The sequence below is a fragment of the Lissotriton vulgaris genome, chromosome 11 (assembly GCF_964263255.1).
Source record: "Lissotriton vulgaris chromosome 11, aLisVul1.2, whole genome shotgun sequence".
Lineage (NCBI taxonomy): Eukaryota > Metazoa > Chordata > Amphibia > Caudata > Salamandridae > Lissotriton > Lissotriton vulgaris.
This window is the reverse complement of record NC_141699.1, coordinates 275,673,951-275,699,118: the sequence shown is the minus strand read 5'-3', so window position 1 is coordinate 275,699,118 and position 25,168 is coordinate 275,673,951. Positions and strand designations below refer to the sequence as shown.

General features: G+C 50.4%; 1 protein-coding gene across 2 annotated transcripts in view; it reads right to left on the bottom strand.

The window, feature by feature from the left end:
* The window catches only part of AP1B1 (adaptor related protein complex 1 subunit beta 1), a 320,810-nt gene that overhangs the window by 87,883 nt on the left and 207,759 nt on the right, over positions 1-25,168 (bottom strand). For both annotated transcript variants that reach the window (XM_086943235.1, XM_086943236.1), the window contains exons 17-18: positions 24,911-25,040; positions 19,300-19,384 (exon numbers count right to left, since the gene is read on the bottom strand). In XM_086943235.1, coding sequence (XP_086799361.1) covers positions 19,300-19,384; positions 24,911-25,040 — 215 coding nt within the window. The remainder of the gene's footprint in view (positions 1-19,299; positions 19,385-24,910; positions 25,041-25,168) is intronic.

Sequence of the window (25,168 nt, the reverse complement as noted above, 5' to 3'; positions counted from 1 at the left end):
GTGGAGGGACGCCTGGCTGCCAGAATTACATCACAGACTGCAGGAGGCAAGTCAAATGGCCTCAACTGCCGCCGCTCAATCTCCAAGCATGGAGGTGGAGACTGGACAGGTTCGGGTGGAGAACCGTCCCCTGTTGCTGCGACAGAAGGTCCTCCTGAAGGGGCAGGCGGATCGGGGGACCGACTGACATGCTGAGTAGCTCGGGATACCAGTACCTTCGAGCCCAGTCCGGGGCCACAAGGATGACTTGGGCCCGGTCGCGCCTGATCTTCTTCAGCACTCTGGGCAGAAGTGGTATAGGCGGAAAGGCGTATAACAGACCGCAACTCCACTCGCGCCGAAAGGCGTCGCCGTGCGAGTGCCGTCTTGGAAACTCCAACGCGCAGAACTGATGACATTGCGCGTTCTCTTCTGTGGCGAATAGATCTAACCAAGGCTCTCCCCATCGCAGAAAGAGACCTTGCGCCACGTCCGAGTTCAGACGCCATTCGTGATCCATCGTGCACCGACGGCTGAGTTCGTCCGCCCTGGCGTTCAGGAACCCTGCCAGGTGTTGAACCGTCAGAGTCACGCCCTGACGTTCCAGCCATTGCCAGAGGCGCAGAGCCTCCTGGCAAAGGGTCCACGACCCCACTCCACCCTGTTTGTTGCAGTACCACATGGCGGTGGTGTTGTCGGTGAACACCTGCACCACACTCCCGTTGACAAAGGGGAGGAATGCCTTCAGTGCTAGACGAATCGCCCGCAGCTCCAACAGGTTGATGTGGAGCCGGGACTCCGCCGGAGACCAGATGCCTCTGATCTCTGCCTCTCCCAAGTGGCCACCCCAGCCCTGGAGGGACGCGTCCGTCACGACAACGTGCTCCGGTTGGGGAAGGGAGAGGGATCTGCCTCTGACCCAATCGCGGTCCGTAAGCCACCACTGCAGTTGTCTCGCAGTGCCCTCCGAGATCAAGACGTGGTCGGACAAGTTGCCCTGATGCTGGGCCCACTGAAACTTCAGGTCCCACTGCAGAGCCCGCATCCGCCACCGGGCGTGATGCACCAGAAGGATGCAGGAAGCCATCAGTCCCAGCAGTCGCAGCGTCAACCTGACCGAAACCCGGGATAGCGGCTGAAAGATGGGAATCAAAGCCTGAATATCCCGGACCCGCCGTTCCGGAGGATAAACCCGAAACTGCGCCGAGTCCAGAACCGCTCCGATGAAAAGGAGCTTTTGAGAGGGACACAGGTGTGATTTCGGCACATTGATGGAGAACCCCAGGTCGTGCAAGAGGTCTGCCGTCATCTGAAGGTGGTGGACGACTGTCTGGGGCGAGCCCGCCTTCAACAACCAGTCGTCTAGGTAGGGGAAGACTGAAACCCCCAACCTGCGCAGATGGGCTGCGACCACCGCCATCACCTTTGTGAACACCCGTGGGGCACTGGTAAGGCCGAAGGGAAGCACGATAAACTGAAAGTGCTCCTGGCCTACCGTGAACCGCAGGTAACGCCGGTGGGCCGGCAGGACGGGGATGTGAAAATAGGCATCCTGCAAGTCCAACGCTACCATCCAGTCTTGTGGGTCTAGAGTAGCCAAGACCTGAGCTAACGTCAACATCTTGAACTTCTCCTTCCGGAGGAAGCCGTTGACGTTCCTTAGATCCAAGATAGGACGTAGGCCCCCCTTGTCCTTCTTGGGTACCAGAAAGTAGTGGGAATAGCAACCACGCCCTACTTCTGGCCCAAGAACGCGCTCGATGGCCCCCTTGGCCAAGAGGGCCGTAACTTCCTCCTGCAGAAGTGTCAAGTGGTCCCCCGACACACGGTGGTTCTGCGGTGGCATGGCTGGAGGAGTGGTCTCGAAGGGGAGGGAGTAGCCCCTTCGGACGATTTGCAGCACCCACCTGTCCGAAGTGATCGTGCGCCAGTGAGCGTGGTGATGGCGAACCCTGCCACCCACTGGCGTCACATGGGGCCGAAAGCACGGACTAGGAGGATTTTGAGGCAGATGCTGCGGGGGGAGGTGTGGTCTGACCCCGCCGTTGTCCCCGACCGCCACCACAGAGGTTTCCACGGCCGCCACCACGTTAAAAGGATTGTTGCGGCGCGTGGCTGGCAGCACGTGTGGGGGCGCCCCTTCCTTGGCCACGAAAGGGACGAAACGAACCCGGAGGCTGACGCTGGGTCGAGAGACCCAAGGACTTGGCCGTGACCCTGGAGTCCTTGAAGCGTTCCAGCGCGTGGTCCGCCTTATCACCGAACAGGTGACAGCCATCGAACGGCATGTCCATCAACGTATTCTGGACATCTGCCGAAAAGTTGGCGGATCTCAGCCAGGCGTGGCGACGAATCGCCACCGTCGTTGACATAGCTCTGCCCAGCGAGTCGGTCGTATCAAGACCACACCGTATCGAATATTTAGCTGCATCTCGGCCCTCAGCCACAGCCTGACCGAGTTTTGCCCGCACCTCCATGGGGCATTCTGGCAGCAGTTCCGCGACCGTATCCCACACAGAGTGGGTGTAGCGGCCCAAGAGGCAAGCGGTGTTGCAAGACCGCAGGCCCAAACTAATGGACGAGAAGACCTTCTTGCCAAACTGGTCATACCTCTTGGATTCCCGGTCGGGCGGGGCCGAAGGGAATGCGGATTGGGAGGTCGAGGCCTGGATCACCAGACTCTCAGGAGTGGGGTGGGTAGACAGGAACTTTGGGTCGTCCGGACAAGGACGGTGGCGCCTGGCCACGTTCCGATCAACAGGCGCACCTGAAGCGGGCCTGGACCACGTGCCCAACAGAACGTCTGACAAGGCTTCATTAAACGGCAGCAGTGGCTCCTGTGGGCATGACTGCGGTTTGAAGACCTCAGTGAGGATGTTAGGCCTCACGGCCGCGACGGGGAGCTCAAGGTGTAAGGCCTTGGCAGCCCTCATCAGCACCACTGAATATGCAGCTCCCTCCACCGATGCCACGGATGGAGGAGAGATCAAACCAGGGTTAGGAGAGTCGTCCAGACCACTGGCATCCCCCAAGTCACCTGTCCAGTCCGGGTCATACTGGCACTCGCGTGACAGAGGGTCCTCGGACCCCTCCCAACCTTCACCGAACTCTTCATCCTCTCCGTATTCGGAGTCAATGATGTAGACCGGCTCCTCGGGGTTCATGGGCCCCACCGGCGCCGAGCCGGCGTCGAGCGACGCCGGTCCGACTCCGCGTCCGGCGTCGGGGAAGGTAAGGGGACGGCGCCGCCCGGAGCCGGCGTCGGAGCCCCGTTGCCGGCCGGAGCCGGCACCGGAGAACCGGCGCCGCGCGGGGACGGCGTCGGGGGTAACCCCGATGGTAACGGCGCCGGAGAGGCCGGAAGACCAGCCGGCGTCGATCCCGAAGGCCCTTGCGGCGCCGGGGTCGGAGATGTCGGCGGCGCCGGGGCCGGAGCACCCGACGGCGCCGAGGCAGGGACACCCGAACCGCTAGGGCCCCCAGACGGTGGCACTGGGCCCGAAGGCGCCGTAGGCCCCGTCGGAGAACCGAGCGCCCTCATGGCCATGAGGAACGCCTCGATCTCCTCAGGCGTCGCGCCGTGCCCAGGGACCGGAGGGTATGAGGCAGGCCGCGCCGGCGACTCTCGCGGAGCCGCGGGGTTGGGGTCACCCGAGCCCCCGGCCGCATCGCGCGAGCGTCGGGGGGAGTCGGGGGTACGATGACGACGCCCCGACTTCTTGTGCTTCCTACCTGATGAGCCTGACGAGTGGTGTCGACTTCCGGAACGCTCGGCGCGGCTCCGCGACCGCTCCCTCGAACGCTCTCTCGACCTCCGGCCGGACCGAGACCGCTCCCGGTCCCGACGTGGGGCCGACACCCGGAGCTCCAGTAGCTTGCGGGACCGCTCCCGCCTAGCCTTGTTGGTGAGGGCCCGGCAGTCGACGCAGGAGTCCACGTCGTGGTCGGGGCCCAGACACCGGAGACAGAGGCGGTGATGGTTTGTGACCGACATCGTGCGCTCACAGTCATCACAGTGCTTGAACCCAGGCATCCTATCAGGCACAAAGAGTGAAATAACAATTCGAAAAACTTGGTCAAAAGACCGGAGTACTGCTCTTCAGATCTGCGTCCACTGGCGCGGAAAAAAGAAGAACTGACGTCAGCGCGCGGAGGCGACGTCTATATACTCCAGCGACGTCATCACGGCGCACGACGCCGACGACGGACGCGGAGCCGCAGGGGACGCCTGCAGACGACGCCTACCGACGCGCAGGGGTACTGCTACGCAAAAGTTTCCGGATCCAGACTGACGCCTGGGGATATTCTAAGGTAAGGAATCTAACACTAACGTGTTTCTTTCAGATCTGGTGCTCACAGGGGACAGAGTCTGTTATTTGAGTGCAGGGCAGGCCCTCCGGGCTCTGGGGGGCTGCTGGACACACCGGAGTTCTAGCTGGAGGCAGGTTGAAGTCGGGATAAGCCAGTAGGGCTAGGGCCAAAGCAGTAGGTGTCCTCTTATTCCTGGGTCAGCATGGCTCTTCAGTCCTCCTCCTTTCTTCCTCAAATCTGAGGAGTCAAGGTCCAGGGTCGCTCCTAATTACTAAATTTAGGAGTGTTAAAGGGGTGTGCAGGTCGGGACGAATAGTTTCCTTCCTTGGGGTGGATATACCCCCTATAACATCACCCTTCACTGGGAGGGGGCATGAGCCTCTCCCTGATTTGCTGGGTGTGCTCATCTCCAAGATAGAGGGGACTGAGATGTGTGCTTCACCTCGCCTCCCCCATCCGAGGGATGGGGTTGGCAATGGTGGGCACTCCTCTCCTCCTAGCTCGGTTTTCCCGCAAATTACTCCTGTCCAAAATGGGGTGTCAGAACAGATTGGTGCTGGTTGTTGGGGGCACCAAAAGACCGGGACCGCGTACAAAGGTGGTAGGCCTTGCAAGCTTTCCCCTCTTGTCGACCCAGCCCATGATGGGGGAGGAGGCAGGACACTCTGCCCAAGATGGGCTTTGTTTCTGGACCCAGAGAGCAGAAGCGCTCTACAGAGGAGTCCAGAAACCTGTCTGATGGTGGGAAATGGGGGGCAGCCATTCAGGAACCACACCAGAGCTGGTTGTTTTTCAGGAGGCAACTCTAAGATGCCCTCTGTGTGCATTTTCTATTAAATCCCATACTGGCATCAGTGGGTAAAGTAGCTGGAGTTTAAATGTTCAGCTCACAACACTGAGGGGTGTTTGTATTCAGTTCCCAAATACCTCTGACAACACTATAAGGTTCGGCGAAAGTCACAATCTCTTGCCTTGGTCAAATTAAATATAATTAGCGACTGCAAACATCTTGATAGATAACTTTATGTAAGAAGTCGATCTAAACTGGGTCAGACAATTGGGAATCTGTCCTCACTCAAAATCACACTGACCAGGAAGTCCTGGGGAGCTAGGTCCCAATAAGTGGGGACTGCCTGCTTTTATAGACCATACAGAGTAGATATTCTAGTTTGTTTCAATCACACTTAAAATCACAGCAGAAATTGAGGCCTACTTAAGAGTATATTGAGCAAGCAGTACAGCCTTATTAGAACCACACAAACTGGGCAGGCACACCTGGCCCAGAAGGCAATAATAAGAGAGAAGTCAAGGCTCATAGTTGGTGGCAAATCCATGAACGTAAGTTTTATACTAGGCAGAATGACAGGCTTGCTTAGCGCCACTAACTAGACAGCAGTCCAAGCTCGCTACAAGCATAATCATCCTCCCTTGGAACAGGAAGCCCGCAAGGAACATAGTGACATAGAAGACCAGACTTCCCTATGTTACACCAACAAGATGTTCAGGCTCACATGTGTCTTAAAGAGTAGAAAATCCAGATTTGCTTCATTGTACATAGTAAGAAGTCCAGGTACACCTTTATCACACCAGTAAGAAAGCACAGTTGTATTTGTTTTACAGTGGGAATGCAGTGCAAGTTTTCTTGGTTCCTAACAAGATGGAAGCCCAGGCTGAACATATTCATACAACACAGAAAGATAGGACTTGCATGGTAATGCATCTGGGCCCACGCTTTCTTCGCCCTTGTTTACAGCTTATTTAGAGCACCCAGTTGGATTTCAGTCAGTAGGACATCCAAATTTGCTAAGTCACAGACAGTAGAAAGCCTCGGTTTTTAGATTATTAACCATGGTTAGTACAGAAAAGTTACCTAGCTGGACCTTTTGCAGAAGTAAAATGACACTTCTTTAAGTAGAAGTGACAAATAATCCATGCTTTTCTTGTTTTTCTGTTGTGGATGAACTCTATGCAATATCCATTCTGTACAGTGTAGATTACCCACTGGTCTGGGGTTCACCTTGCTGGGAAAACATTAATCTCCACGCAACAGATGTCATATGATCGATGAAATACAAATGGAGTCATTCTACACTTGGTTCTAACAAAAATGTTTGCTCCTTTTGGTGATAGGAAACTGGCAACTGATATCACTGTCTTTGCTTTCCGTCTGCTTGCTGGATGTAAACTTTTTATACCAATGGCATTGTTGCTCTAAAGCCTCAAGGATTCGGCAGTCACTCTATCCTTTTCAATATTTTCCAGTATTTCGCCTATCTTTGGATGTATGCTCCCATTAAAAGTCATATGTAAGTGGTGGTATTGAACATTAGGTCGAAACCCAGAAATTTGAAACTATGCCTGAGTGTCAAATGTTCCTGAACAATTTCTGCACTATCCAGGCACATCAAATCCATGAATTCGAAACGGCTTATTAACCGCCTAAATGTTTCTTAAAATGTATTCTCATTTTAATGTGGCTCAGGGGTTAGAGGCGGCAGACCCGGAATCTGAGATCGGTCCTGGACCAGGGTTCAATTCCCCGCCCCGACGGGTCTTAGGCTATAAATTCCACAGACTCAATAATTCTCGTCCCGGTGCCTCCTCGACTCACGGGTTCACACTCTGCGACTCTGGGCAATAGCTTGCTTGATCTCCACAACGGCCCCTCGCGGCGGGATGCCTGACTTTCACCCTGTGGACACCCTGTCGGGGCTTCTCACAGGGGAATACCAGGACGGGTTCCCTAGGCAAGCGCCAGGATGCCCTTTGTGGTAACAGGTTGCGCTATATAAGTATACCTACATTTACACATTTACATTTTAATAGACAATGCTACAAACAGATAGATTTGTGCATGTTTTTGACAGTACAGCACCCAAAACAAGCATTCTAAAAGGCAGTAAAGAAATATCAATTCATAACGGCATCTGAATTATTCTTGTGCTTTCTTTTTCTGTGGCTTAGGTATACATGCTCCAACTGATGCCTGTTGCAGCAGCTGAACAGTGCCAAGGAGTCTGCAAAGTGTTTTGTTGTGGCTACTTTTTTCTGCCGTATGAAACTGATTGCTTTCTTTATCTGGACGTCAACTCTCTCTCATCATTTGAGATAAGACAGTGACTTGCTGTAGGAGAGTAGGGTCTGCAATCCTATGATCACCCAGATTTTTTGCTTTTGTTTCACTGGTTTACGACTTTCTCTGGCTGTGGGCCTGCTAATCAGACCCACAGCCTGGCTGTTCTCTTTCTAAATTACGACATGTACCCTAGGTGCATTTACCAATTGGTACTGGGCCACCTTATCAGACCCTGTAACTCAGGGCATAGGTGTACCCAGGGCCGCCAGGGGCTGCAGCATGTATTATGCCACCCCTGGCTGGCCTCCTAAATTTGACACAACTGGCTGCATGACAGCTGGGGCGAAGTCGTGTAATCACCCTTTGCTTTAGATATAGTAGCCCTATATCTAACCATACAATGGACATCCGAGTTCCTATCAGTCACTCCTATGGCAGGCCTTGACAATCCTGAAGGCAGAGTGCGTGGGCTCGTGTGAACTGTGTTCTGGCCCGAGCCGAGCCCGGTTGCAGCTTGCGGAATCAAGACCCAATGGCTGTTCCATGATAACGCGTACCACATCGGTAACTTCGGTGTCGCGTTATCAAGACATGTCGAGTAAGGTGTCATACGAATCGGGATGCTGCCCTCTCACCAACTCTGGCGACGAGGTTAGCATTCCGCCCTTCTAGAGGGACACGACATGTACGTAACTGTGAACCCCGGTTAAAGTTAACTAAAGCCTCAGCTCCACAAAATTGATGCTGTCACCACAGACACGAGTCTGACCTCCTGCTGCTGGGAGTCCTTCCAGCGAGGAGAGCTTGGACAAAGGGTTTCCTGTCGAGGGCGGTGTTCGCACCGTCCCAGACAGGGTTTGTGTATTCTGGGTAGGTAGGGCTTTTGCGAGAAGGTGACTGCGGAGTGGCACCCCGGTGCTCACTACGCATCTGCCGGTCCGAACCAGTTCCAGGGGCGCCAGCCCTGGCCTGGGGAAAGTCCGGCAGGGGAGAGGGGTGTAACTACCCCCCTTCCTGGTCCCACCCTTAAGGCAGGACCTAGTCATGTACCCACCCCTTTCTTTAGAATAAAGGCCGGAGCGGGGACCCTTCCAAATTAGATCATCTTTGAATCAAGAACTACTTTCTACGAAAGGACACTCAAGACTCTTCTCAAGATTTCTCCCTTGTGACTAAGGAGTAGTCACCCTGCATCAGCGGGCACCATCTAAGAACTCTGCGGTTTGCTGCAAGTCCTTCCACAAGGAATCCGACGGCCCAGCTCGACGAGAACCGGCTTCCCTGGCACCTCTGACCTCTACCCACGTCATCAGCTCAGCTGTGATCTGTGGGTGCGACGAGACCTCGAGGGACCGGCCATCATCAGAACCTGCACGCTCTTAACCAGCACGACCATCGAAGCAATTCTCTGGTGAGTGCTCTGGGGTCCGAGAAGCCCCGACCCTGAGCCGCTCCAGCACCGAAGTGCAGTCTCCCAGCATCTCCACGATCTGCGTGGGGCCCTTCTGCTCGCTGCTCAGCACGTTGTCTGGTCACTAGCCGCTGGCTTGTGCCCTTCTGTGGCGACATCCGACAATCAACACTGCTGGTCTGGTTGCTCCAGACTGGCCCTTGCTTCCATCTTTGCGAGAAGCACCCCGGACCCTCCTGGTCCACTCAAGACGCCATCTTAGGTCCACCACGTGGCCCTGAGATCTGCCAAGGCTTGTTGCCCCATCCTGGGCCCAGCGACGCCGACAGCATCATCCTTCGTGGGACAGCTCGCACCTCCACCGTGGTCGCCGACAACGCCTCCTGGTCCGTGAGACTGCAGAGCCTAGCGTCGCCCACTCACCTGGTCGAGGTGACGGCCAACCGGTGCCCTCCTGGTACCCTCTGACTACTGGTTAGTAGTACGAACTTGGTCCCCTCTGCTTTCAGGTATCAACGATCTCCGATCCAGGCTTGGATCTCTACGAACTATTCATCACTGGTCGCCGGCCAGCAACTCCTTTTCTTCCGGCTCCTGGCTCGTCAGCGAAGACCCCGACGCCTGTAAGACTTGTGCAGCCGCAGCCCTCGTGGCTAGGTAACTCGGCATTTCGGTGCCTGCATAGCCTCTTTGCTCTAGGGTCCCGAGTCCCTCGCTTCCGACTTGCCTTATCGGGTCCGCCCGAGACCTTAAACTTTCCGTGTCCTCGGACACTTGTTTTAATTGTGCACTTGAAGTATTTTCCTAAGAGATTTGGTTTGTGCTTAGTACCCTGTCCTCATAAAGAGTACAGGGCTGTTGTGAATCTTAATAAATATTCTGTTTATTTTCATAACACTTGTGTGGTGTCCTTTCACTGGGTGTTCAAGGGATACATGTGTGGTAAACAGCTGGCTTAACACGCCCTCTCGAGTCTTTAGCCTTAGACTGCTCGTATCCACGCTACTAGGATAGCTGGTCTATAGGTTGACTTACAACCAAACACCATAAGGGTCGTTGGAACGATACATAGCGGTCGCTAGAATAGCGAACGTTGCATATCGGGCCAACTTCTCACATTGGTGGCAGCGGTGGGATTTGAGCTTGCTGTTGTTTTACCACACGTATCCTAAGAATATCTTGTTGAAAGATCACATAAGTACTGTTAGTACATATAACTAAAGCTTAGAATACTCTGAGTTCTACTGAACCAGCTGTTGCAGCTCCTCAAGGCTTAGCACACCTTGGCTGCAACTCTTAGCAAGGGAACAGTAGGTAAACACATAGTGTAGGTAGGTGCATCACTTACACCACACTAGAAACAGTATGTCGGACAAAGGAGGAAACTCTGAGTCTCCCCTTGTGTCAGTTGACCCTCCACAGGTCATCCCTTCGAGATATACTGTGCTGAGCTTCAAGGAGTTAAGACAAGTGTGTCACTCCAGGAAGATCAAGCAGGGGTCTAACCCCACAACGTCCTTTCTGATTGGTCTCTTGGAGACTTATGATGCCAGAAAAGCTGAGACCCTTCCCAGCTCTTCTAATCCAGAAGGAGACATGCCTCCCCTCGAGGGAACCAGAGGCGATCCTGACCTCATCCACCTCTCCACTGAGACTGACGAGGTAGAGGACGATGAGAATGAGGATCCCTCTGGGGATGAGGCAGATAAGGGACAGGTAGAAGTCGTAAGACTAAGCAGGTCCAACTTAAGCAAACATGACAGTGGTACTGGGGGACTCCTGGGGCCACTATCAGGTCAGCTTAACATTGAGAATGGACGAGCCAGATCTCTGTCAAGAGACTCTGGCAGATCCCTTCAAACCAATGGCTCTCACAACTCTTCGCAAAGAGGGATGACGTCCCCTCAGCGGAGAGTGTACGAAGCTAAGGAAAGGGCAGCTAATCTGAGGATCGAAAGGGAAGAACTTGCCCTGGCCAAAGAAAGGCATGCCTTTGCTAGAGAGCAACAGTTAAGTGGGGTAGTCCCCACTGGTGGCAGCAATGTACCTAGCAATAGGGAAAGGAGTTTTGATACGAAACACCTTGGTAAGATAGTGCCCCCCTTTAAACAAGGGGACGACATCCACAAATGGATTACTGCTTTGGAGAGGGCCTGCACTGTGCAAGGTGTTCCCCAGAGTCAGTGGGCAGCTATCTTGTGGCTCTCCTTTGAAGGTAAAGGAAGAGACAAGCTCCTCACCACAAGGGTGGAGGATGCGAACGATTACCAAGTCTTGAAAAATACACTCGTTGAAGGGTTCGGCCTAACCACTGAGCAGTACAGGGTGCTGTTCAGGGATACCCAGAAAACGCAGTCTCAAGATTGGTCTGACTTTGTCGATTGTGCCACTAAGGCTTTTGAGGGCTGGTTGCTGGGCAGTAAGGTTACTGATTACAAAGGATTGTATAATTTGATGATGAGAGAACAAATTTTAAACAATTGTCAGAACCAGTTGTTGCATCAGCATCTTGTCGACTCGGATCTGACCTCTCCCCAAGAATTGGGAAAGAAGGCAGACAGATGGGTTCGTACAAGAGTTAAACAGAACCAAGGCCAGAATCAAGGTGGTCAGAAGAAAGCAGACCAGAAGGGTAAAGATTCAAAGGGGGAACAAAATGACCAGAAGTCTTCGACAGGTCCCCAACAACCCAAAGAGGGTGGGGGTCAGGCTCCCCAAAAGAAGAAAGAAGGCCAATCCAAAAGATGGTGCCAGTACTGTAAAAGTAAATCTCACTGGTTTAGTGAGTGCACCAAGAAAGGAGGAGGGCAGACTCCTGCCACTGCAGCCCCTAAGGCACCTGTGCCCCCTAGTACAGTCAGCAGTGGTAGTGCGCCTCCCAAGGGTTTAGTAGGGTTAACCCTGGGTTCTGAGGGGCGTGACAACTTAGTTGGCACACTCACTCAGGCTGTCCTTGTCAGTACAGGGGACGCGGATATGTCCCCTGACGTAAGCCCCAATACTTTGGGCAAATACCGACAGACGCCTTTCATAAATGGAAAGATGGCTCAGGCCTATAGGGACACTTGTGCCAGCGTCACCATGGTGACGCCTAACTTTGTGGACCCTGGACAGATCATGCCAGGTACAGAATTCCTGGTGACCAATGCAAGCAATGTCACTACCAATCACAGTATGGCAATTGTAGCTTTCTCCTGACCTCCCAGTGGATTGTTTGTTGGGCAATGATTTGGAGTCATCACAATGGTCAGAAGTGGAGCACCGGACTCACATGGAAATGTTAGGTTTGCCAGCACATGTGTTCGCTGTGACCAGGTCACAGGTCAGGAAATGCCCCACTGAACAGGTGCTGGATCCTGGAACAACGGACCAGACACCTCCCAAGAAAAAGAGCAGTAGGGTTAAGGCTGCGCCTTCCCCCTTGCCCCAGGTCGTGGATCAGGTCTCAGAGGAGGCTGACCTACAGGAATTGAGGGAAACTGAGCCTAGGGAATTCGAACTTGATCAAGTTGAATTCTTGGGTTCAGGGGGACCCTCAAGGGAAGACCTGGGGAAGGACCAGTTAGACTGCCCTTCTCTTGAACCCCTCAGACAGCAGGCTGCTGCTGAGGCTGCTGGGAACGCCACAGGTACCCACAAGGTATACTGGGAAGATGGACTCCTGTACACTGAGTCAAGAGACCCCAAGCCTGGCATGACCAGGAGGCTGGTTGTACCCTTGTCTCAGCGAGGTTTCCTACTTACTTTGGCCCACGAGATTCCCTTAGCAGGTCACTTAGGCCAGACGAAGACGTGGGACAGGCTTGTCTCGCACTTTCACTGGCCTCACATGAACGAAGATACCAAGGAGTTTTGCCGCTCCTGTGTCACTTGCCAAGCCAGTGGTAAGTCAGGTGGCACGACAAAGGCCCCCCTTATACCAATGCCTGTGGTGGGGGTGCCCTTTGAACGGGTGGGGATTGACATCGTCGGTCCCATGGAACCACCAACAGCATCAGGGCACAAGTTTATACTGGTGGTAGTGGATCATGCCACCAGGTATCCTGAAGCTATTCCCCTTAGGACCACTACAGCACCTGTTGTGGCAAGAGCCCTAGTTGGAGTCTTCTCCAGAGTGGGCTTCCCTAAGGAGGTCGTCTCCGACAGAGGTGCAAACTTTATGTCGAGCTACTTAACTGCTATGTGGAAGGAATGTGGTGTCAACTACAAGTTCACTACACCCTATCATCCACAATGCAATGGGCTTGTTGAAAGATTCAACAGGACCCTGAAAGGGATGATTCATGGACTACCGGAAAAGCTTCGGCGTAGATGGGACGTCCTGATCCCCTGCCTCTTGTTCGCCTACAGAGAAGTCCCGCAGAAGGGGGTTGGCTACAGCCCCTTTGAACTTTTGTACGGACATCCTGTAAGGGGACCCCTGTGTTTGGTGAAGGAAGGATGGGAGAGACCTCTCAAAAAGCCTGCAGCCAACATAGTGGACTATGTGCTTGGCCTCCGCTCGCGGATGGCTGAATACATGGAGAAGGCATCTGAAAACCTTAAGGCCAGCCAAGAACTCCAAAAAGCTTGGCATGACCAAAAGGCTGTCTTGACTGTTTATCAGCCCGGACAGAAGGTGTGGGTGTTGGAGCCAGTGGCCCCAGCAGCACTCAAGGACAAATGGTCCGGGCCCCACACCATCCTGGAGAAAAAGGGAGAGGTCACCTACCTGGTCGACCTGGGAACTCCCCGGAGCCCCCACAGGGTGCTTCATGTCAACAGGCTCAAGGCATATGTCGACAGGAAGGACATGAGTTTGCTCATGGCCCTAGATGAGGGACAGGAAGAGGAGAGTGACCCTCTCCCCGACCTGCTCACTCAGAATCCTGACGATGGATCGGTAGATGGTGTTGTCTTTTGTGGCAGCCTCTCCGAACATCAACAGAGCGACTGTAAACAGGTTCTTCAGTCGTTCAGACATATGTTTTCTCTAACACCCAGTCAGACCAATTGGTGCACCCATGAGGTCGACACTGGTGACAGTCTGCCCGTTAAGAGTAAAATCTACCGGCAGCCTGATCACGTTAGAGACTGCATCAAGAGTGAAGTGCAGAAAATGTTGGAGCTGGGAGTCATTGAACCCTCGGATAGCCCTTGGGCTAGTCCCGTAGTTCTAGTGCCGAAACCTCACACCCCGGGCGGTAAGAAAGAGATGAGGTTCTGCGTAGACTACAGGGGTCTCAATGCAGTCACTAAGACTGACGCCCACCCAATACCAAGGGCAGACGAGCTTATCAATAGATTGGCTTCGGCCAACTACTTAAGTACGTTTGACCTGACAGCTGGGTATTGGCAAATCAGGTTAGCTGAGGACGCCAAGCCTAAAACCGCATTTTCAACCCCTGGTGGGCATTATCAGTTCGTGGTGATGCCCTTTGGTCTGAAAAATGCACCTGCCACCTTCCAAAGGTTGGTGAATCAAGTCCTTACTGGGCTGGATGACTTCTGTGCGGCGTATCTTGACGATATTGCTGTCTTTAGCTCCACCTGGGAGGATCACCTGGTCCACCTGCGGAAAGTGTTAGAGGCCCTCCAAGCAGCAGGCCTCACTATCAAGGCCACCAAGTGCCAGATAGGGCAGACACAGGTTGTATACCTGGGCCACCTTGTAGGTGGAGGCCAGGTTCAGCCACTGGAGAGCAAGATACAGTCAATCAGGGACTGGGCTCCTCCAACCACCCAGACTCAGGTTCGAGCTTTCTTGGGCCTGACTGGATACTACCGGAAGTTTGTCAGGAACTATGGTTCCATCGTGACACCATTAAACGAACTGACAAGCAAGAAAATGCCAAAAAAGGTTCAGTGGACAGCGAGCTGTCAAAAAGCATTCGATGACCTAAAGCAGGCCATGTGCACGGCGCCTATCCTCAAGAGTCCGGACTACTCCAAACCATTCATTGTCCAAGCAGATGCTTCTGAGTTGGGTGTGGGAGCTGTTCTTTCTCAACTGAATTTTGACGGTCAAGACCAGCCCATTGCTTTTATAAGCAGAAGGCTGACCCCTAGAGAGAAGAATTGGTCAGCTATTGAGAGGGAGGCCTTTGCTGTGGTTTGGGCCCTGAAGAAGCTGAGGCCATACTTGTTTGGCACTCACTTCAAGATTCAGACCGACCATAAGCCCCTCTTGTGGCTAAATCAGATGAAGGGTGAAAACCCCAAACTGCTAAGGTGGTCCATTTCCCTACAGGGGATGGACTTTACAGTGGAACATAGACCTGGTACTGATCATGGCAATGCCGATGGGCTCTCCAGATATTTCCACTTAGAACAAGAAGACTCACCTGGTCAAGGTAAGCTTATCGTTCCGACGTTTGGGGGGGGGTCATGAAGGAGAGTAGGGTCTGCAATCCTATGATCACCCAGATTTTTTGCTTTTGTTTCACTGGTTTACGACTTTCTCTGGCTGTGGGCCTGCTAATCAGACCCACAGCCTGGCTGTTCTCTTTCTAAATTACGACATGTACCCTAGGTGCATTTACCAATTGGTACTGGGCCACCTTATCAGACCCTGTAACTCAGGGCATAGGTGTACCCAGGGCCGCCAGGGGCTGCAGCATGTATTATGCCACCCCTGGCTGGCCTCCTAAATTTGACACAACTGGCTGCATGACAGCTGGGGCGAAGTCGTGTAATCACCCTTTGCTTTAGATATAGTAGCCCTATATCTAACCATACAATGGACATCCGAGTTCCTATCAGTCACTCCTATGGCAGGCCTTGACAATCCTGAAGGCAGAGTGCGTGGGCTCGTGTGAACTGTGTTCTGGCCCGAGCCGAGCCCGGTTGCAGCTTGCGGAATCAAGACCCAATGGCTGTTCCATGATAACGCGTACCACATCGGTAACTTCGGTGTCGCGTTATCAAGACATGTCGAGTAAGGTGTCATACGAATCGGGATGCTGCCCTCTCACCAACTCTGGCGACGAGGTTAGCATTCCGCCCTTCTAGAGGGGCACGACATGTACGTAACTGTGAACCCCGGTTAAAGTTAACTAAAGCCTCAGCTCCACAAAATGGATGCTGTCACCACAGACACGAGTCTGACCTCCTGCTGCTGGGAGTCCTTCCAGCGAGGAGAGCTTGGACAAAGGGTTTCCTGTCGAGGGCGGTGTTCGCACCGTCCCAGACAGGGTTTGTGTATTCTGGGTAGGTAGGGCTTTTGCGAGAAGGTGACTGCGGAGTGGCACCCCGGTGCTCACTACGCATCTGCCGGTCAGAACCAGTTCCAGGGGCGCCAGCCCTGGCCTGGGGAAAGTCCGGCAGGGGAGAGGGGTGTAACTACCCCCCTTCCTGGTCCCACCCTTAGGGCAGGACCTAGTCATGTACCCACCCCTTTCTTTAGAATAAAGGCCGGAGCGGGGACCCTTCCAAATTAGATCATCTTTGAATCAAGAACTACTTTCTACGAAAGGACACTCAAGACTCTTCTCAAGATTTCTCCCTTGTGACTAAGGAGTAGTCACCCTGCATCAGCGGGCACCATCTAAGAACTCTGCGGTTTGCTGCAAGTCCTTCCACAAGGAATCCGACGGCCCAGCTCGACGAGAACCGGCTTCCCTGGCACCTCTGACCTCTACCCACGTCATCAGCTCAGCTGTGATCTGTGGGTGCGACGAGACCTCGAGGGACCGGCCATCATCAGAACCTGCACGCTCTTAACCAGCACGACCATCGAAGCAATTCTCTGGTGAGTGCTCTGGGGTCCGAGAAGCCCCGACCCTGAGCCGCTCCAGCACCGAAGTGCAGTCTCCCAGCATCTCCACGATCTGCGTGGGGCCCTTCTGCTCGCTGCTCAGCACGTTGTCTGGTCACTAGCCGCTGGCTTGTGCCCTTCTGTGACGACATCCGACAATCAACACTGCTGGTCTGGTTGCTCCAGACTGGCCCTTGCTTCCATCTTTGCGAGAAGCACCCCGGACCCTCCTGGTCCACTCAAGACGCCATCTTAGGCCCACCACGTGGCCCTGAGATCTGCCAAGGCTTGTTGCCCCATCCTGGGCCCAGCGACGCCGACAGCATCATCCTTCGTGGGACAGCTCGCACCTCCACCGTGGTCGCCGACAACGCCTCCTGGTCCGTGAGACTGCAGAGCCTAGCGTCGCCCACTCACCTGGTCGAGGTGACGGCCAACCGGTGCCCTCCTGGTACCCTCTGACTACTGGTTAGTAGTACGAACTTGGTCCCCTCTGCTTTCAGGTATCAACGATCTCCGATCCAGGCTTGGATCTCTACGAACTATTCATCACTGGTCGCCGGCCAGCAACTCCTTTTCTTCCGGCTCCTGGCTCGTCAGCGAAGACCCCGACGCCTGTAAGACTTGTGCAGCCGCAGCCCTCGTGGCTAGGTAACTCGGCATTTCGGTGCCTGCATAGCCTCTTTACTCTAGGGTCCCGAGTCCCTCGCTTCCGACTTGCCTTATCGGGTCCGCCCGAGACCTTAAACTTTCCGTGTCCTCGGACACTTGTTTTAATTGTGCACTTGAAGTATTTTCCTAAGAGATTTGGTTTGTGCTTAGTACCCTGTCCTCATAAAGAGTACAGGGCTGTTGTGAATCTTAATAAATATTCTGTTTATTTTCATAACACTTGTGTGGTGTCCTTTCACTGGGTGTTCAAGGGATACATGTGTGGTAAACAGCTGGCTTAACACGCCCTCTCGAGTCTTTAGCCTTAGACTGCTCGTATCCGCGCTACTAGGATAGCTGGTCTATAGGTTGACTTACAACCAAACACCATAAGGGTCGTTGGAACGATACATAGCGGTCGCTAGAATAGCGAACGTTGCATATCGGGCCAACTTCTCACACTTGCCACCACTGAATATGGTAGTGAAATACCCCTGGTATTATGTCCTTGAAGTTATCTGTTGTTAACATCCTAACAGTCTTCATCATTTGGAGATCCTCATTTTTCCCCCGTGCGTGAAAAAGTCTCAATAAAAAAGTACTTTTTCCTTACTCTCAATCTCGAATTGTTGACACACTGCTCTTTGTATGACGGCATTTTAGGAAAAGGACTAATCAGGTAAGAAGCCTTATCTGGATAGGTTTTCAATGCTTCCTCACCAAAGTTCACCAGGATCTTGTTCCAGGCATCATCTTGCCCCTCCTCTTGCAGTGGATGTCTTTACTGCCTCACCTATTACTACCAATCTGGGTCCGGACATGTCTCTGACTTTATGTTTTGCCGTTTTCTGGATCAGAAACTGAGGAATTTCTTTCAAAAAGGGCTCCTAAAAGTTATTTACGTGTTATTACTAGGATGATCAATTGAAAATATGCAGTGTACAAAGTGACAATTTCCACCCATTTTTGGGATAGATATGGATTCTCCACTGTTCAAAATCCACTCAACTAATTTCTTCATCATAAGTGAACCATCAGACCATGAGACTCCTTCAGCCCCTGTGCGATTTAGACATGAAGGCAGGTAATTGCACCTTGTTTTTGCCAGACATGGGCGGAACGTGTTACAAAGCTGCTCTTTATCAAAAACAGGATCCTTTAAATTAGGTAACGCAGCCTCTCAGGCTTAATCTCCCTGTCAAGGTGGAGCTATGATCAGGAGCGGATTCTCTTGCTCTTCTAGGGGTCTTAGTTTCTTGAAGCTGATCTTCTTTTCAAGATCGACACATTTTTGTAGTAAGACGTGGGTGCAAGTGGTGGTGTCCCTATTTGCACTTGTGAGCTAGGTGCAGTGTTTGTCTTGGTCACTACAAGAGTCTTTGGAGTTCTATATTCTCCTGTACCCGATTCAGCTTCCTCAGATGCTCCATTAATCGTCATCTACATTAATTATAGAGGAAGAGCATTCTCATCCCAGTTTGGTGTAATAATCCCTCTCATCTGCCAGAGAAGACTCAATAGAGTTCTTGTGAGCTATTTTAGCATTATGTACCCAACATCCCTTTTGTTTAAGTATTTTCTTACACAGAAATTATTTGCATGCAAGACACTTTCCCTTGCTGTAATCCCTCAGCAAACAAAAGTTGCAGACCCAATGTTGGTTGGTGTAAAGGAAATGAGTCTTGCACACAAATGAATTTAAAAGGTGTACTATGCTTGTTTGACCCCCCACTCCTAGTCATCCTTATACAACCTGATTTAACTGGATGCAAAGTTTGCATGCAGTATCAATACGTTTTCAAGATTCTTTGAAGTCCTAAATCTTTCCTTCCAAAGCCTCTATTACCAGTCTTCTGCACTGATCTGCATTAGCCACTAGCAGACAGATCCAAACAAGAGGGTGGGCAAAAACATTCTAAAGTGGAGTCTGCATCCTTGTGCATTGTAGCTGTCAGGAATTGTGATCATGTGCAATGTGTCACATACATGAAACCAAAACCTCAAAGAAAAACAATCTGCTGTAATTCTAACCCAACACTAGATGGAAGAGATCGCACAGAATGTGATCTAACACAACAACTGCTGCAAATATAACAATGATATGCAAGGGTCCACTGTGCCTGTGATAGAACTTACCCATCTTGCCATCTTCCACAAACAGGATGTTAAGCGGGTATGGTGTACTGAAGTAGAAGACATCAATGTTATTCTTCACTGCCACCTGTTTAACGAAAGGGAGTAGGTGGGAAAACACAGACAAGGATTGGGAATGGGAGGGAGACAAACAACCAGAATTATGGAGTGTTAAAAAAAGACAATGTTTGATAAAAGAAGAGGGTTACAAGGGTAGGAGAAGTAAAGTGGGAGTTTTAGGGAGGGCATAAAGAATAGGAATGGCATACATCCCAACAAAAGTAATGCAATGGGAAGGGTTAAGCAACGACAAACAGAAAGGATAAGCAAGCAATGAGCACAGGCGAGAAAACATAAAACATGTAGGTGAGCAAGAAGCATGATAAATACAGAGGGAAAGTAAAGGGAAGCAAAGTACCCAGTTAAAAGAGGGTAAACCAGAAAGATGAACCAGCAAATGTAGGAGATACAAGGAAGGTCGTAGTGGATGTTCAGCAGACTAGCAATCAATCAAAATAAGACCAACTTTAAATTTGGCAAACTGCTAAAATGCCATGAAAAGAAAAGAAATACCTACCAGTAATTTGTTTCTCTTACATACAGCAATCAGTCTCACCTCTCCTGCTTTTCAAACACTATATGGAGCTACCAGGGTTTCTAGCTCCGCAACACACCAGTATATGTACAACGGCAAACTTCACAAGAAAGTCTTATATCAGAAGCACATCTGGGCTCTGAAAAACCTTGAAGCCTGGGTGACCCATTCCTCCTACAATCATTTTTTTCCCCCTTGATCACAGTCCGTGCTCCAGCTTAGCTTGTCTCTGATGCATAAAAATCTGAAAAGATGACACTAATGCTCATAGAACTTTCCTGGCTCTTGTAGTGGCCCAGCTCAACTATTATTGGATGCATCGCTTTATTAACTCTCTGCATTATACATTGAAGCCACCTCGTGTACAACTTCTGATTGCAAGTGGGTCTTATTCCAGTCCCAGAAGAGATCAGAGGGCAAGAAAATCTTGAAAAAACTACTTTGCGCTGACAGCCTCTGCTTTCCACTTTACTGCACTACCACTCATCGACTGTGTCAGAACATTTTCTCTCTGCTAATTGGCATTTTTGCATTTGGAAGAATTTTTCTGCCCCTGTGGCTAGTTAAGTCTCATAAATACGCACCTTTATTAAATATATTAGCTATGTTAGATTTCACATTAGTTCCCACTTTCCAGATAGAATCCATTGGCAGGAAGTTTTAATGCACCATTCTGCTTACCTGACCCATGCCATCAACCACATACCGACTGACTTCTCCAAACAGGTACAACATCCAGATTAACAATCAAACTCATCACTCTGGGATAAAATCCATTGAATCAGAAGTCAGTGCTCAAATGCCAATCTTACCTTCAAAAAGAGGGAAACTGCCGGGGAATCAATACCCAAGCCTTTTCTGGCATAGCGCTTCAGTGTCTTAATAGAGGGGCGCAGCAAAAGTACCAGCCCTCGGCTTACAGACTCCTACACAGAGTTACCCAGTGCATCCACCAGTCTTTTTTCTACATGATAGCTGTATGGGGCATTCCCATATTCGACATATTTAGCAAAATCGTCACGGAGGTAGTTAGCCATTGTGGTGAAAGGCACCAGTTTGAACCTTCAATGAAAGTAGTCAATGAGTAGGGTAACCCCAAGCAGGTGTCCCAAAGTATAAGGTTGGCACTTGATAGTGGAGGGAGCCACTTGTTACTCCTTGGGCAAAGCCTTCTAGTCGTGTTTTGCAGCCCCATCAGGCACTGAAGACAGAGGAGCGCTGGTTGTCTTCTGCGTGGCAGTGAATTCAAGCTCTTTCCTGATGTGCGCCGGGTTAGTTCATGCACAGATGTACCACATCTATGATTAGGGCAATACAATAAGCAGAAAATAAATGAAAACCCCAGGTCGCTTCAGAGTATTGCACTCAAAGGGGCCAGGGAGAAATAGGATCAGTCAGTGTGAATAAAAGAAAGAGCACTTGTCTGTAGCTGCTCAGGAGCAACGGCAGGTAGAAGACTGAGTGTTATAGGGGCTGTTGGGTCCTCATTGGTGTTGAGGATGATGATGTAGCAATGCCTTCTAAGTAATGTAGTTGCTGTAGTATTATGTTGTTTTCTATGACAGGATTGGCTGCTGCATTTTTCAGTAGAAAAGGAAGAGAAGCATACTCCTCATCTCAGACTCCTTAAAAGAATTGAAAATTCTTGATGCGTTAGCTTGAAATATTTTATTCACTGCAGTTTAGAGGAAACTCCAGCTATCTTGATTAAGAGGACTTGTGCCTTTCGGATGTCTGGTGATGAGACACCCAAGAGCAGGCAATCATTGCTGCCTGAATTTCTCTCTGCTTCACCAAAGTAAGATGCGCCCCAGGTACTGATGAGGCCTGCAGGGGATAATGAATGGTGTGCGGGGGGGAATCATGCGGCAAAGGATGGCATGAGGAGTAAGGTGCACCTCAGGGGCGGGCTAGCAGTACGGCATGGCACGCGATGCCTTCAGGGAGAGTGTAAGGGAATAGGAACACAGGGTGTGTAAGTATGGGATGGGGTAGAGTCTCAGGGACTTGGAACTTTGCTCAGGCAGGAGGGGGTAAGTTGACCCTGATGTGGGAGCAAGCGCACTTCTAGGTATGTTGGCAGTGCAATACAATATCTTGTGAGTGTGGGTGTGAGAGTCAGGATCTTTGTGGTCTCAGGGTCTTCGTGCTGGGGGAGTGGAAGGGGCAAGGTAAACATTTCACGGAATGGGGGGTGGCTGCCAAGAAGTGTATACTGCTCAGTTGCCTTAAATAGGTATGGAAAGATTTGTTAAAGGAATTAATTTAATAAGGTAAGTTTGCCCTTCGTGTTTACTCAGTGACACTTTTTTAGGGATCTATTTAGAGAGTGGCAATAAGTGAAATCTGCATAAAATATTTTGGAGCATATTTTTTCAAATTGCACTCTCATCTTTTGCATTTTTAGTTATCACCAGTTGTAACCTGGAGATATGACAAAGTGTATGACAGGTGCAATAGTGAGCACAAAATCGTACGCTCTGTTCGTTCCAAAAATGCTTAGTCAGGTGGTAAAGCCTGACACATGTGCTTCAGGGTTTTGCTCTCCAATTTAGAGTGAAACGCTGAATTGTGCCCAGCGACTCTAGGTGTTACAGATTTGCCTTCTAAATATATTGGTACAGTAAGCTTGGAGTCCTCAGTCTTCCTCCCACTCAGCTCTCTGTGTGATTGCATGCAACTCAGCCAAAATCCCTCCAATTTATCCAGTGTGGCCCTTGCTAGTTAAACAATCTGAACCTAATGTACCCACAGCAGCAAAATGTGTCTAACCTGAAGTTCATGAGTTCAACTCCCTATTAGAGAAACAACACAGCCATCCATCCTCCAAAGGTGGGTACAATTTTTTTATTTACAGTGCTTAGAGGTGACAGAACTGTCATAATGCACTTAATGAAAAGTAAGTTACACTGAAAATGTCAAATGTAAAGAAAACTTTCTAGACAAAGACCAGTCTTTCAGCAGAACATCCAGCTGAAAATTGAGTGCCCAGCGTTAGTGGGGTAACCAATAACGAAGGTGTGGTGTTTTGACGGCATTATGAAAGCACCAGTTACAGGTTTGTGCTGCTTGATGTTAGGGCACTGTGCCATATTTCCAGCCTTCTGCGTTTGATGAATGAGATATGAGACCATTTAGAGTAGGGGTGGGAATGCATCCCTGTTTGGGACAATTATTGAATGTGAACAAAATAAAGGTCCACAAAATATGCATCCTAAAAAACGCAAAATGCAAAATGAACCTTTTGGTCCCTTGTTATTTGTTAATTCTTGCCACAATATCTTGGAAGGTCCCTCCACAGCAGTCCATTGTGAATGTATAGATGCTTGGATATCCACGCATATATAAGTAAATTAAAAGAGCTTAGTGGATGTTTATTGCTAGACAACCAATGCACAGGGAAGGTCAAAATAAAGCTCCCTCGTAAGACACCTGCATATGTAACAGTACTCGCATGGCGGTAGGTGACTGGTCACAACAGGTTAATCCTCAGAGTTTCTAGGACATTTCCTTGCACGGTAATGCATGGGTCTAAGAATTGTTTACTCTTGGAACATCTGTGCATGGAGCTAGCCATACCATAAAAAATGTGACACTCTCTTTAATTAATGTAATGTGAAAACTGCTTATTCAATCCCACTCTAGCTGTACTACATACAGAATGTTTTAAATTGAAACATTCTTCCAGCTTTCAGTACACCATAAAAATAATACCTTGAGTGCTGTTAATACTGCTTGTTGCATTTACATATGTTGTGGCTTATTGTTTTATATATGAAAGATGATGTTTGTTTCAGTCTGTGTCATGCATATGGACCACTTATATAGCTGTTAACCCTTATCCTCTTCAACACCAGCACATTACACCATCCCTTTCAGTTAGGTACACTGTGGTACATCTTGAGACATTTCTCTCACACTAACCCACAAACACTAAGCTAGACAATGGAGTGCGGGGGAATGTCACTAGAAGTCTTGAATCAATTGTGGTAAGACAGCTCTATGGCTGCGGTGCCCATAGCATTTTCAGTACGTGGGTGAGGTTTGCTGTTTTTCTGCTGCTCTGTTTGGCCATTTCCTTTTCTTGATGTTGCCCGTTATTGTAACACCGGACTGCCACTAAGCTTGTGCTATCGAACTAGATACTTTATCCAGTTCAATAGCACTGTTATAAAGCGGTAGTTGCTGAGTGGGTGGCGGCCTGGAGTGAAATGACGAGAAGGTAGTGAGGAGTCTGATAGGGTGAATAGACTGATTGGGCAACAGGTGGAGCATCGTTAGAGAATAGGGTCTGCAGTGGGTAATCACTTTGGATGTCTTGCAGCAGACTGAAGCAGCATGCAGAAACTGAAAATCAATGCACCTCAAGTATGGTGCAAACACTCTCTACAAAGCACAACGTTTTTCCTCAGATTAAATTCCTATCAGAAATTAGATTTGCTCAGCACCAATATACACACAGTTGCAATATGTCTGAACTAAACGGTGCCAGCACCTACAAAAAAAAGAAAACTTCTACCATCATCTGATGAGCTGAGCAGCTTTTTGCGTAGAGGAAGTAGTGGTTTCCGTGACCATTATGTATTTGCTCAGCAAACATCAACTGAGTTGGTCTCTTTAAACTCGCAACAAGCACACCAATCCACTTGGCACTTCATTTAAGGTCTTAAAAGGTGGAAATGAAGTCTGCCATGCTTGAAGTCACTAGAAGGTTTTCTTACCCCTTACTCCTCCATCCTTACCCCAGCCACGTTTTGTGTTGCAAGCACTAAAGCAAACGCACTATTACTTGCCAAAATCGGAGAGCTCCCTTGTTGCTTGTGCCTGCAATGTCACTCGTAGAGAAACAATATCAGGTTCTTCTAGCACACTAGGAGGCCAAGCAGTGTTTCAAAGTCAAAACTGTTTAGAGGCATCCCCGAGCATAGGCTGTCCTTGCAGTCAATTATTTTAACTTTGATGACACTCCACTACAGTCAAACAGTAAGTATGCCATCTAGCAATGCAGCTGCCACTCACCTGTAGGTTGTTGAGTGGCTCCATCTTCATGACAGAGCCCACAGTGTTGAGTGGCAAAGACACCTCCACTGTTTGGTTAGGTGAGAGGGGGGCATGTATCTGAAGAGGAGCTGCAGGAGATAATCCAAAGCTGACAAAAGAAATGGAGAGTGGGAAGGAGCAAGGATTACTGAACCAACAAAACACAGATGTTATGAAAATCACAGCAATAGAAGCTTATAGGAACCTCAAATGTTAAATAGCAAGTAAACCTGAACC